The following is a 14,577-nucleotide window of genomic DNA, read 5'->3' as shown; positions in this document are numbered from 1 at the left end:
TGTTGCCTGGCCTACTGAGTACTTAAAGCATTTTCTGTTTTTATTAAAAATACATAGTGCCTTCCTCTTACCTTTCGCCATCAGAGCTGTGTAATTCAAATGAATGGGCTCACTGATCCTGAGCCTTTCCCAACCTGGCGCAAGATCTAGGAATAAATTATTCAGGAATCCAAGAAAACCCCACCATTGGACTATAAAGAATCTAATTGTAGAGTACATTTGGGAGAGCACCAGCTGGGCTTGGTCAACAATATAAAGAATTCAAACTTCCACTTTCATGCTGGAGTCCTGAAACTCTGGAGTGACAAGAGAAATTACCGACAGTTCCAAATTAAACCACATGTTTGAACACAGAATTTTTTAAACTACATAAATGCTTATGTATTATTTTATGGAGTCCTAACCGACCTCTCACACACCCTGTGAATTGATCTTGTATTTTCATTTGCATAGGAGTACAACCTTCACATCTAATCAGTCATCATAAGCAATGGCACTTCAAGGCAAAACAAAAAATGTCTATTGCTGGAAGGGACACTGGCAGACTAGTTACAGCAATCTCTGCTGTTCACAGTGATTAGCTCAAACAATAAATCAAACCAAATACTGGATGACAAAGGAGATGACAAATTTAAGCCTGCAGGACTATTAGAGTGTAATACTGGTATTTGATTAAAAGAAAACTACTATGCACTTTTAAAATATTCTTACATGCATCCAAACTAAGTTGGAAAATTCTCTCATCTTTCATGTAAATATGCCTTTGGAGGCAAGCGTTCTGTAGAAAAGCCTGAACAAACAACTTTCGTATTTAAACATGCATAGTGGAAGGAAAACTTGTCTCTTCCGAAGAAATCTGAATCAGGATAATACATAAATCACAGTTCGACAGACATGTAACAAAATATTCTTCATTTCACCAATATATCAATCCATGAGATTCTCCAGAGTGCTGTCATTTATAGTTTTAAAAAGAAAGTCAAGAGTGACCAATATTAGGACACTATTTCTCTATAACTTTGATTTTCTTAACCTCTGTTTTGAAACTAAGCTGTAAAAGTAAACAAATGATATGTAATGATAAATTACTTAATGTATTAATTTCATACCACAGCTTTTAGAGTTAATATTTACCACTCTTTTAGAGTTATCATTCATATTTCAATTTAGTAATACAAAGATTAATGATTGTGTTACCCACATTTATTACATCAAGGAGCAAAATACAAATCCAAAGATCAGTATTTTCAGTAAATAAAATAACATGAACCTTTTATTCAGCAAAACAACATAATGTTCTTAGGTAAACTCAGTTTCTATACAGCCCTCACTAACATGGTCTTTTGCACAACTTAAGCCAGTGAACCCAGAGGTAGCTTTTGATTCACATTCCCTCTTCTTCCCCAGACAATAGTAAGCCCCCCACCCCCATAGCAGATATACACTCACCATTAGAGCGATGGATGCAGGTATGTTGGTTATCACTGAGAAAGAATCCCTCTTTACACTGACATTCATAGCTGCCCATGGTATTAACACAGATTTGCTGACAGCCACCATTATTGTCATCACATTCATTCACATCTGCAAATTTGAAAAAAAAATCCTCTTAACAAATGAAATTGCACATTTAAGCAAAATATCATACCTTACCATTAAATTCTGGTGAAATTTGACATTAAAAATAGCATGAGTTGGATCATTTCTCGCAGTTTGTGTAGTGCTTCTACAATCCTCAATTTTACCATCCTGTCCCAGTAGGAAGATGAAAAATAATATAGTATTATTGCATTATTTTGGGAAAGCAACTGATTTTTTTCATACAAATGCATGCTACAAGCCACAGCTGATGTTATTCTCAGATTTCCTTTCAACATCTTCACATGAGTGTTATTCTGATGGTCTACATTTCATAAAGTCTATGGGGGCAATGTTCCTTTCCATCCCAGATTATGTTTAAACTTGTATTTTTCTTAGCCACCACAAACCAAAGCTAAACTAATTAACTGCATCTGCATTAGCCTTTCTTCTCATAAACCATTAAAAAAATGTCTTTTGTGAATGATATTATTTCCCACAATATTTTGGAATTCCAGTTTTCAAAAAAAAAATAGATATCAAGATTGCTGCAAACCCTTCTTCCAGTCATCTATACCTTTCTAGGGGACAAAATTGGCAAAACATGCTAGTATGAAGAAATGAAGCCAAGAGCTGTAATTGTGCCAGCTCCAAGGTCATATTAGCTAAACTTGAAATCTGGTCATTCAGCAAAGAAAGTAGAGCTCCTCTGCATTTATTGTTCCTTTGAGTTGTATGTATTTTATACTTCAGCATTTAAAACCTGATCAACTCACTGATTATCTATTTATCCCACAGATCAGGTATGGATCTCTTCATAAAGGACTGTTATTTCATTTCCTCATGAAAATCTCCTTAAATCTTTCTTCTTTCTGGAATGAACCTTGACTTCAAAGTACATATACTCTCACATGTTTCCTACAGTAAGTGAGTTTAGGACCAGAGGGCAGAGCCTCAGAATAGAAGGATGTCCCTTTAGAACAGAGACGATGGAATTTCTTTAGCCAGAGGGTGCTGAATCTATGGAATTCATTGCCACAGATGACTGTGGAGGCCAATTCTTTGGGTATATTCAAAGTGTAAGTTGTTAAGTTCTTGATTAGTAAGGGCATCAAAGGTTATGGGGAGAAGGAGGCAGCAGAATGGGGTTGACAGGGATAATAAATCAGCCAGGATGAAATGATGGAACAGACTTGAGTCAAATTGCCTATTTCACAGGTCCTATGTCCTACCATCTTATATTTAGCTGCTAATCTTCATTATTTAATTCTTATTTGCCGCTTTCCACAGACGTTGCTTCCTGTTGCTAAAGCTCATGGACTGCTGTGCCTATGAAGTGCTTAAGCATCTTTGTGTATATTTAACATTATATCTTTAGACCCACACTTAACCAAATAATTATACTTCTCTTCTGAATTCAGACTGCAACAGTTGCTTTTTACACAGACATTCTCTCCACATTTTATTTCATGAGGGAAATTACAGCATTTTTCATTTCAATATGATGAATATGTTATTGTACATTCTTGCTCCATGCTTAGTAGTCACGTTAGATATCCTAGTTTCCTTATCAAATTATTATATACAAGTTCTTTTATCCTATAACAATAACTGGTTCTGTGTTGCTTTTAGTAACCTGAGCCAAAGGACCTGGGCTTATCCCTGTAACTCTTCTTTGGACATTCTTCAAAGCATAAATGTTCTTTTGTGAGTATTGTTTTTACAGCTACATGGAAGATTCCATTCTTGGAGGTGCTAGAATCTGTCAGAGGTTAAAATAATTTACTTCAACATCCAATGAACAGGAAGTTACATCTACATGCTTCATTTGCTTTTACACTAAGCAGATATTTTCCAATGAATACTAAGTAAAACCCACCTCTTTACTTGTCAATTTGAAACAATATAGTGAAATTACAAGAGTGAAATTGTTAAAAATGTTTGTGCTTCTTACCAAATAATTAATTCATATTCTGCACAATATAATCTAAAATTAGTTCCAGACAACAAAATAAATGATTTATCTTTGCTATCATGAAAAGAACATTGTGGCTGACTACTATTGAAATTTTACACACTTCAGTTCATACTATATGTTAGCATCATTCATTTTTGAATGTTAGATTGCAAGCTACATATTCCATGAATAATTGCAATGACAAAATACAATTGCAGGTAATCTCTCTGAAATGGGAGATAACATTTCAAGTATTATAAAATCTTAATAAAAGAAAATGTAAGCAACAATGAAGTAATAATTTTAAATGATCATTGACTTCAGGAGGGGGGTTACTGGTTCATATGCTCCTGTTTACATCAATGGTGCCGAGGTTGAGAGTTTCTAGGAATAAACATCACTAATAGCCTGTCCTGGTCCAACCACATAAATGCCACAAAGCTTAACAGCACCTCTACTTCCTGGGGGGGTGGGGCTAAAGAAATTTGGCATGCTTTCTTTGATCTTCACCAATATTTATTGATGCACTGTAGAAAGCATCTTATCCAGATGTATCATGGCTTAGAACGCCAACTGCTCTGCCCGTGACCAAATAAAGCTACAAATGGCCATTGACACAGCTCAGCACATCACGGAAACCAGCTTATCCTCCATGGACTCTGTCTACTCTTCTTTCTGCCTCAGTAATGTAGCCACCATGATCAGAGTCCCCATATACTCCAGATGTTCTCTGTCCTCTCCTCAACCATCTAGCAGAAGAAACAAAAACCTAAAGCAAGCTAGTAACAGCCTCAAGAACTGCTTCTACCCAACTGTTATACATTGCTCAAATGCATATAGGAATTTATATTACCAGTGGTTGAATATTCAAGAGATCGTTATATCTTTAATTTAAATTTTGTGTTTATTTCAAATACATATTCTGCTGTTGTGTTGTAAATCGTGTTTGTGTTCTTATAAATTGAGTATGTTTATTCACTCAATTACAAATTGAGTATGCCTCTTGGTATGATTCTATCTACAGTGAGCACTAAAATCAGAAATTATAACAATTTATTCTTGGTTCATGGGTAACTAGCTACACATGAATCAAGGAACAGTACCTATTGATTGATACCTAATTTCAGAGCTGGAAATTTCTTCAAGTTGCCCTGATCAACATTTTTTCACTTCACTCAACATTACAGAAACGGGTTGTCCGTTGTTACTGTAAGTCTCTTTGAGGGATTTTGATGGGTACAAATGGGTGGCCTTCTTCAAAATGGAAATGTTGTGACAACATTTCAACATAAGCTTTGAGCTAGAAAAGCTGTTGGATATCCCAAAAGAAAGGACACTATTTAAGTGGAGGGCTTCCTTTCTGTGGTGGTTGAAATGGCTGTCCTCATCAATCCCCCCCATAGACAACTATTGCAGACATATAATCTGATAAGAGAGAGTTAGAGAATGAAACTCAGCAATAAAACATAGGGATGAGAGAATAATTCACAAATCCATAATATAATTTTATTCAATGCCTCAAAGTGATTTGATTCAATCTAAAAGCAAGGTCTTAAATCTGAGTAAAGCAAGGTTTAAGGTATAAATTGGATGTGATAGATAAAAATGTATGACAGTTAAGATCAGCTTGTAAAGCCTACGGGGTTCCCTGGAGGTCAGAGTTAAAGGACCATCCCATTTTAAGTTGGATACTGAGTGCTCCAAGACAGATAGCGTCATATATCTATGATAAGTTAAACTCCCAGAAATATATACCCACATCAGGAATGAAAGCCTGGGATAGGGATATATCTAGGGCAGGCATGGGCAAACTACGGCCCGCGGGCCATATGCGGCCCGTTAAGCTTTTTAATCCGGCCCGCAGAACTTGATGAAATTATATTAATAAACCTTGTTAACGTTTTTTCCCCGCAATTCTGGCGTCTTCCCAATAGATGACGCACTCTATATACATTGACCTTTGTTGAGGTGCAGCGTATTACTCCACATTTGCGCTTTACTTTGTGACCTTGTGGCGACCCATTTCCTAGCACATCCGAACCGGCTCACAATTAGCCAGCGTTCCGGCTAAGGGAGATAGCCTGTGGGGATTTGCGAGCACAGAGCTCCGCATATTGGCGTGCTCTCACTGTTCTGTCATTGTGCGGGTCGTTGTTGAGTTTTGGCACAGGGGACAATTGAATAAGAAGGAGCAGGACAAGTAGACCTGCATCTCCTACCGTTTTTGAAATAAAGACAGTCAGGAGGAGAGTGATGATGATAATATCTTGAAGGATAACAGAATTTTCAGTGCTTTAAAATAATAACTTATTATTAAAAAAGCTGTATTTTACTAATTTAATTTTCAGTGTTTTAAAAGACATTTCAATAAACAGCTAAATACCATGGGACTTCAAAGACAGATATTTTGTTGTAATGCATTTGTTCATTTTCAATTGAAATTAAAGCACATGTTTTCTACATATCCCATGATATTTCATTTTCTCTTATGAGGTGTATTACCAAAAAACTCCGTCCATCTGCTCCTGGTCCGGCCCCCCTGTCAAATTTTAGAATCCTTTGTGGCCCTCAAGTCAAAAAGTTTGCCCACCCCTGATCTAGGGGGAATGCCATACTAGATCTAGTATTAGTTAACGAACTGGGTCAGGTCACAGATCTGTCAGTGGGTGAGCATCTGGGGGACAGTGATCACTGCTCCCTGACCTTTAGCATTATCATGGAAAAGGATAGAATCAGAGAGGACAGGAAAATTTTTAATTGGGGAAGGGCAAATTATGAGGCTATAAGGCTAGAACTTGTGGGTGTAAATTGGGATGATGTTTTTGCAGGGAAATGTACTATGGACATGTGGTCAATGTTTAGGGATATCTTGCAGGATGTTAGGGATAAATTTGTCCTGGTGAGAAAGATAAAGGATGGTAGGGTGAAGGAACCATGGGTGACAAGTGAAGTGGAAAATCTAGTCAGGTGGAAGAAGGCAGCATACATGAAGTTTAAGAAGCAAGGATCAGAAGGGTCAATTGAGGAATATAGGGTAGCAAGAAAGGATCTTAAGAAGGGGCTGAGAAGAGCAAGAAGGGGGCATGAGAAGGCCTTGGCAAGTAGGGTAAAGGAAAACCCCAAGGCATTCTTCAATTATGTGAAGAACAAAAGGATGACAGGAGTGAAGGTAGGACCAATTAGAGATAAAAGTGGGAAGATGTGCCTGGAGGCAGTGGAAGTGAGCGAGATCCTCAATGAATACTTGATTGAGGTGGTGATGAATACTCTTTGGTATTTACAACTGAGAGGGAACTTGATGACGGTGAGGACAATATGAGTGAGGTTGATGTTCTGGAGCATGTTGATATTAAGGGAGAGGAGGAGTTGGAGTTGTTAAAATACATTAGGAAAGATAAGTCCCCGGGGCCTGTCTGAATATTCCCCAGGCTACTCCAAGAGGCAAGGGAAGAGATTGCTGAACCTCTGGATAGGATCTTTATGTCCTCGTTGTCCACAGGAATGGTTCCGGAGGATTGGAGGGAAGCGGATGTTGTCCCCTTGTTCAAAAAAGGTAATAGGGATAGTCCAGGTAATTATAGACCAGTGAGCCTTACGTCTGTGGTGGGAAAGCTGTTGGAAAAGATTCTTAGAGATAGGATCTATGGGCATTTAGAGAATCGTGGTCTGAGCAGGGACAGTCAGCATGGTTTTGTGAAGGGCAGATCGTGCCTAACAAGCCTGATAGAGTTCTTTGAGGAGGTGACCAGGCATATAGATGAGGGTAGTGCACTGGATGTGATCTACATGGATTTTAGTAAGGCATTTGACAAGGTTCCACACGGTAGGCTTATTCAGAAAGTCAGAAGGCATGGGATCCAGGGAAGTTTGGCAAGGTGGCAGAATTGGCTTGCCTGCAGAAGGCAGAGGGTCGTGGTGGAGGGAGTACATTCAGATTGGAGAGTTGTGACTAGTGGTGTCCCACAAGGATCTGTTCTGGGACCTCTACTTCTTGTGATTTTTATTAACAACCTGGATGTGGGGGTAGAAGGATGGGTTGGCAAGTTTGCAGGCGACACAAAGGTTGGTGGTGTTGTGGATAGTGTAGAGGATTGTCGAAGATTGCAGAGAGACATTGATAGGATGCAGAAGTGGGCTGAGAAGTGGCAGATGGAGTTCAACCCAGAGAAGTGTGAGGTGGTACACTTCGGAAGGACAGACTCCAAGGCAGAGTACAAAGTAAATGGCAGGATACTTGGTAGTGTGGAGGAGCAGAGGTATCTGGGGGTACATGTCCACAGATCCCTGAAAGTTGCCTCACAGGTAGATAGGGTAGTTAAGAAAACTTATCGGGTGTTAGCTTTCATAAGTTGAGGGATAGAGTTTAAAAGACGCGATATAATGATGCAGCTCCATAAAACTCTGGTTAGGCCACACTTGGAGTACTGTGTCCAGTTCTGGTCGCCTCACTATAGGAAGGATGTGGAAGCATTGGAAAGGATACAGAGGAGATTTACCAGGATGCTGCCTGGTTTAGAGAGTATGGATTATGATCAGAGATTAAGGGAGCTAGGGCTTTACTCTTTGGAGTGAAGGAGGATGAGAGGAGACATGATAGAGGTGTACAAGATATTAAGAGGAATAGACAGAGTGGATAGCCAGCGCCTCTTCCCCAGGGCACCACTGCTTAGTACAAGAGGACATGGCTTTAAGGTAAGGGGAGGGAAGTTCAAGGGGGGATATTAGAGGAAGGTTTTTCACTCAGAGAGTGGTTGGTGCGTGGAATGCACTGCCTGAGTCAGTGGTGGAGGCAGATACACTAGTGAAGTTTAAGAGACTACTAGACAGGTATAGGGAGGAATTTAAAGTGGGGTGTTATATGGGAGGCAGGGTTTGAGGGTCAGCACAACATTGTGGGCTGAAGGGCCTGTAATGTGCTGTACTGTTCTATGTTCTATCTGAATTGGGACAAGACTTAGACTGGGATGTGATTTGGGATAATGCTGCCAATGCTTCAAAAAACCCAATTCATCTGTATATACACTTGAAATTTTGTCATTGAACATATCTAACACCGAGAATTAGACATCAAATGGGACTGGTTCCTGACCCATATTGCTCATTTGCCCCCATGGAACCGTTGGCTCTTTTATACATGTTGTATGGGAATGTTTAGAGGTTTTTGGTTTATGGGGGAAGGTTATCAGTACTCTTACAGAACTAACGGGGGTACAATTACCAATGGACCCCACTGTACATCATCTAAATGATGACTCCCACCTTTCCTTTACGGAAAAAATACGCAAAATCTGGCTGGCAGGCCTGACTGCAGCTAAGAAGATTGTAGTCCAGCGTTGGAAACCTCCTCATGATATTTCAAGTACTCACTGGCTTCGGAGCTTTTTGGACATTTCTTACCTGGAATTATCATCAGCAAGAGTAAATGATGCACAACCAAACACAATCTTAATGTGGACAAATTTGATATCTAACTTAAAAGATCTTCTGTTAAAATAGGAATGCTCTGTCTGTGTATGTACTACTATTCAGTTGGTTGGTGGAGGGGAGAGAGGTGGGAGGGAGAGAGAGGGGTGGAGAAGCGGGTGGGGAGGAGGGTTGGGGGGGGTGGCTGGTTTAAACAGTCAAAATGTAATCAGCAACTGGTTGTATTGAATATAATTTGTTGGTGTTGCAATGAAAATTAGTGAAAAAAATGTATGACAGTAAACATGCAATGGCAAACACATATTATTAATAAATAGTTTATAATGAATATAAATTAATTTAAGAAACAAAAATCCCACAGGAAAAGTGGTCCAGCCTTGGCTATCAAAATGATTTTAGATCAAAGGAAAATGCATGACGTGTAATAAAAAAGAAGACTAGGAAAACGTCAGAATTTAGCAGAGGACCAAGATGTTAACAACAAAAAACAGAATACCAGAATAATACAAGAATCATTGAGACTGTAAGTTTTCAACAGAAAGCAATAAGTAAATGGTGACATGGAACTGAAACAGGAGAAATTATACTGGAAAATGAAGAAATTACAAATAAGTTTAATAAATATTTTGAACCTGTCGTCACAGAAGATGATATTTTAAAAACTATTGGTGAAATAAAAGAGATCAAATCTGAGGAAATAATGGCTGACCACAAATTAGCATTTCTAAAAATAATTTGCAGAAATTAATGGGACTGAAATACAATAAATCCTCAGGACACAAATACATTCATTCTCAGGTTCTGAAGTTGGCAGTAACTGGTTGCCATCTCGCAAAGGTCCATCATTTTGGAATGCTTCCCATAGATTGGAATGTAGCAAATGTAAGCGCTCTATTTAAATAGGAGAAGAGAAAATAAGCAACTATGCATCTGACATAAATAGGAGGAATCATGTTAAAATCCTTTATTAAAATAGACATTACAACAGGGTACTTGAGCAAGATAATAGAATTGATCACGGTCAATGCGAAATAATAAAAAAATCACATTTTACAATTCTCTTTTTTTTTGACATTCGATCTAGCAGAATATATCAGGGAAACCAGTAGATATGGTGGATCTAGTCTTCCAAGATCACAGATAAAGTATCACACAAGAGATTATTGAACACAGTTAGACCACAGGGATTAGGAGTGATATATATGTATGGACTGAAAATTGGTCCACAGGCAGCAAGCAAAATGTATCAGTAAACAAGACATTTAGGCCGAGATGATGTGACTTGTAGATTGCCAGAGATGTCTACACTGAAGCCCTTTTCATGGTTTATGTCACTCTGAGAGATGAAAGGGCAATTGTAATATATCCAAATTTGACGATTATACAAAGTTGGGTGACACTGTGGATTTTGATGATGTAGAGATAGTTCAACTGAATTTGTGACAAGATGACAGATGGAATATAATGAGAAAAAATATGAAGTCAGCCACTTTTGTGAAACAATGATAGAAATATGAAGTACATTTTTAGATTAAAAGATGTCAGTATTCAGGGGGACCTGGGCATCCTTGTTCATGAATCTCAATGCAAACACACGGGTGCAGCAACTATTAGGACAGGCTGTACGCTGGCTTTCATTGCAATAGGATGTGTATGGGTATAGTGACAACCTCCTGCAATTATAAGGGCCTAGGTAAGATGACATCTGAATAAAATGGATCCACAACATTCACAAGAAAACCAAATTAGACATAAATTGTACACAATTTTTACAAGAAAGAACATAATTAGAACTACAAAAAAGTCCACCTTCACTGATTCCTGGAATGAAAATATTACCCTCAAAGAGAACAAATAAACTGTGGAATATACTCTAGTTTAAAAAAATTAGATCTTTGAAACATACAAAATTCATTATTTTACCAATGGACTTTTACTTGATCAAATGGTTTGGCAGAAAGGCTTGTCCAAAATCTAAAGAATGCATTATGAACAAGTTCAGCAGAACACACTTTGCTGGCACTAAATCAGAAGTTCATCAACTTCCTCCTTGCATATTGCATGCAGCACACTCCACAACCAACAACTCACCAGCTCTGCTGTTCCTGGGTTATCCCTTGCGCTCACATTTTGATCTGTTCAAATGCAAGTTCAAAAGGAATACACAGAACAAGCAGATGAGAAAAATTGAGAGATTCTCAAACAAGGGACAAGCAGTCCTGGCGAGGGACTACAGAGGTGATCAAAATGGGCACTTGGAAAGATTAGAGACAGAACTGGACCACTCTCCTACACAGAGGAGTTTGTGTCTGATGTCACCTGGAGACAACACATCCATCAGTTGAGGGGAGCAGAATCAATTGTTAGACAAGAAAGGTGCCCAGAGTTCTTCTCTTCTCCCTCCTGCCATCCAGGAAAAGGATTCGGAGCATTTGGGCTCTCACGACCAGACTATGTAACAGTTTCTTCCCCCAAGCTATCAGACTCCTCAATACCCAAAGCCTGGACTGACGCCTTGCCCTACTGTCCTGTTTATTATTTATTGTAATGCCTGCACTGTTTTTGTGCACTTTATGCAGTCCAGTGTAGGTTTGTAGTACAGTGTAGCTTTTTCTGTGTTGTTTTTTTTATTATTATGTAGTTCAGTCTAGTTTTTTGTACTGTGTCATGTAACACCATGATCCTGAAAAACGTTGTCTCATTTTTACTATGCACTGTATCAGCAGTTATGGTCGAAATGACAATATAAGTTGACTTGACTTGACTGTAGCCCCAGAGTCAACTCCTAAAACCGCCACAGAGGAGATCCCAGAATGTGAAATTGTTTCACAATTCTCACCTGCCAAACAGACTAATTCTGCTTGTCAGGAAAGGCATTATCCCACAAGAGTCAGAAAACCTCCACAGTGATTAAATCTTTAGGCCTGAATGGGACATTTAACATTTACTATGCTGTGGATGTAATATAGCAGTTGTATTATGTTCTATGCAGTGTATATAGTTGAGATGCATTTTCAATTGAATTGCAGTTAATAGCTAAATAGGAGGAGAGGGGAGTGTTGTGTATTTAATGTTTCAGTAATATTTGAGTAATATTGCAAATATATTGTTGATTCATTTGCTTAAATAATTCATTATGGATTATATGTAAAAGTACATGAATGGCATACATCATTACTCCACCACGTTATATGTGCACACCTCACTTAAAGTAAAGCCAAAGTTTATTTGCATCACTTGGGCTCCCTTTTCTTTCAATCAGTTTTATGTTTTAGAGTTACAAAATGTAACAATCATGCTCCACTGCATCATTTGCCCTACTTTATTTACCTGCCTTAACCCAATCTCCTGAAACCCATTTAAAATCAGAGTTAGACTTCAAATTCCTGAACTCATTCATGAAGATTTATTGATTATTTCTTCAGCCTGTCCTGAACTCAGCATGCCAATTTCTTCCCTGATATGTTCCTGTTCCAGCTCCTAATTATTTTGTATGGGTGCAAAGATACCCTCCATCCTGGGCAGAAGGTGTTGATCTACTTTCAGTATTGGGCTGATAGTGACCTAACGTCACCACAGATCCTGACAGATCCATTCTTCTTGGCTTCTGGGACCACAGATATTGCCCATGGGTTCCACTCAACCTTGGAAAGAATTCCTTCAGCCTGCGTGCAATCTAGCTTCACTGTGGAAGACACTAGCAGTGCCCCAGATATTGTAGTGTGTGAAGAAAGATAAGTGAGTGCAGTTACTATTACAAGAGAGAATCTGTTCAAAAAGCTGGAAGAGTTAAGGGTATATAAATCACATAGACCAGATGAACTGCGTCCTAGGGTTCTGAAAGAGATCGCATTAAAGATTGAGGAGGCATTAACAATGATCTTTCAAAAATTATGGGACTTTGGTATGCTGCCAAAGGACTGGAAAATAGTAAATGTCACTCCACTCTTTAAGAAAGGATGAATTAGCAGAAAGGAAATGGCAGGCCAGTTAGCCTGACCTCAATGGTTGGGAAGATGTTGGAGTCAACTGTTAAGGATGAGGTTATGGAGTACTTGGTGATACAGGACACGAAAAGCCAAAGTCAGCATGGTTTTCTTACAGGAAAATCTTGCCTGATGAACCTGTTTGAATTCTTTGAGAAGGATAAATAACAGGAATGCAGTGGATGTTGTATATTTGGACTTTGACAAGGTGCCACATGTGAGGCTGCTTACCAAGTTAAGAGTCCATGGTACTAAAGGGAAGTTACTGACATGGTTAGTGCATTGGCTGATTGGTAGAAGACAGAGTGGGAATAAAAGGATCCTTGTCTGGCTGGCTGCCAGTGACTAGTGGTGTTCCACAGGATCAATGTTGGGACTGCTTCTTCTTCTACTGTATATCAATGATTTAGATGATAGAAAATATGGCTTTATTGCCAAGGTTGCAGATGATATGAAGATTGATGGAGGGACAGGTAGTGTTGAGAAAACAGGTAGGCTGCAGAAGGACTTAGACAGATTGGGAGAATGGGCAAGAGTGTAGCAAATGAAATACAATGTTGGAAAATGCATGGTCGTGCACTTCGGTAGCAGAAATAAATGTGCAGACAATTTTCAAAATGGGGAGAAAATCCAAAAATCTGAGATGCAATGTGTCTTGGGAGTCCTTGTGCAGAATACCTTAAAGGGTAACTTGCAGGTAGAGTTGGTGGTGAGGAAGGAAAATGCAATGTTAGCATTCATTTCAAGAGCTCTTGAATACATGGACAGGGACGTGATGGTGTGGCTTCACCTTGAGTATTGTGAACAGCTTTGGGCTCCTCATCTAAGAAAAGATGTCGTGGCATTGGAGAGGGTCCAGAGGTGGTTCACAAGGATGATTCTGGGAATAAAAGGGTTATCATTTGAGGAATGTTTGATGGCTCTGGGTTTGTACTCATGGAAATTTGGAAGGATGAGGGGGGAGGGGATCTCATTGAAACCTTTCAAATATTGAAAGGCCCAGGCAGAGTAGATGTGGAAAGGATGTTTCCCATGGTCTAGGCCAAGAGGGCACAGACTCAGGGTAGAGGGGCATCCACTTAAAACACAGATGCAGAGAAATTTCTTTAGCCAGAGGGTTGTAAATTTGTGGAATTTGTTACCATAGGCAGCCATGGAGACCAGGTCATTGGGTGTATCTAAGGTAGAGATTGATAGGTTCCTGATTGGACATGGCATCAAAGGTTACATGGAGAAGGCTGTGGAATAGGGTTGAGGAGGGGAAGAAAGGATCAGCCACAATTGAATGGCAGAGCAGACTCGATGGGCCAAATGGCCTAATTCTGCTCCTATGTCTAATGGTCTTAAACTTCTAAGCAAACTGTAGCAAAACACAAACCATGCTGGGGTAACTCAGCAAGTCCAGCAGCATCCATGAAAATGAACAAATTGACATTGTCTCAGGTCCAGACCCTTCTTCGCAAACTGTAAGCTTTTTCACCCAATGCACTCACACTTTATATCGGGTATTTCAGCTGCTTTAAAATACTGATCAATTCGCTCAAGATACATCAGTCAATTATCTCTTGTACAATTGAATACATCTATCATTTGATGTAGTCAGCCATTTCTGCTTTTTTTAATTTATAATTG

General features: G+C 39.0%; 1 protein-coding gene across 2 annotated transcripts in view; it reads right to left on the bottom strand.

The window, feature by feature from the left end:
• Positions 1–14,577, bottom strand: part of scube1 (signal peptide, CUB domain, EGF-like 1) — a 264,360-nt gene that overhangs the window by 175,647 nt on the left and 74,136 nt on the right. For both annotated transcript variants that reach the window (XM_059977952.1, XM_059977953.1), the window contains exon 4: positions 1,450–1,584. In XM_059977952.1, coding sequence (XP_059833935.1) covers positions 1,450–1,584 — 135 coding nt within the window. The remainder of the gene's footprint in view (positions 1–1,449; positions 1,585–14,577) is intronic.

This window comes from Hypanus sabinus, chromosome 8 (assembly GCF_030144855.1).
Source record: "Hypanus sabinus isolate sHypSab1 chromosome 8, sHypSab1.hap1, whole genome shotgun sequence".
Lineage (NCBI taxonomy): Eukaryota > Metazoa > Chordata > Chondrichthyes > Myliobatiformes > Dasyatidae > Hypanus > Hypanus sabinus.
The sequence above is the reverse complement of the archived record's forward strand: the minus strand, read 5'-3'. Positions and strand labels throughout refer to the sequence as shown.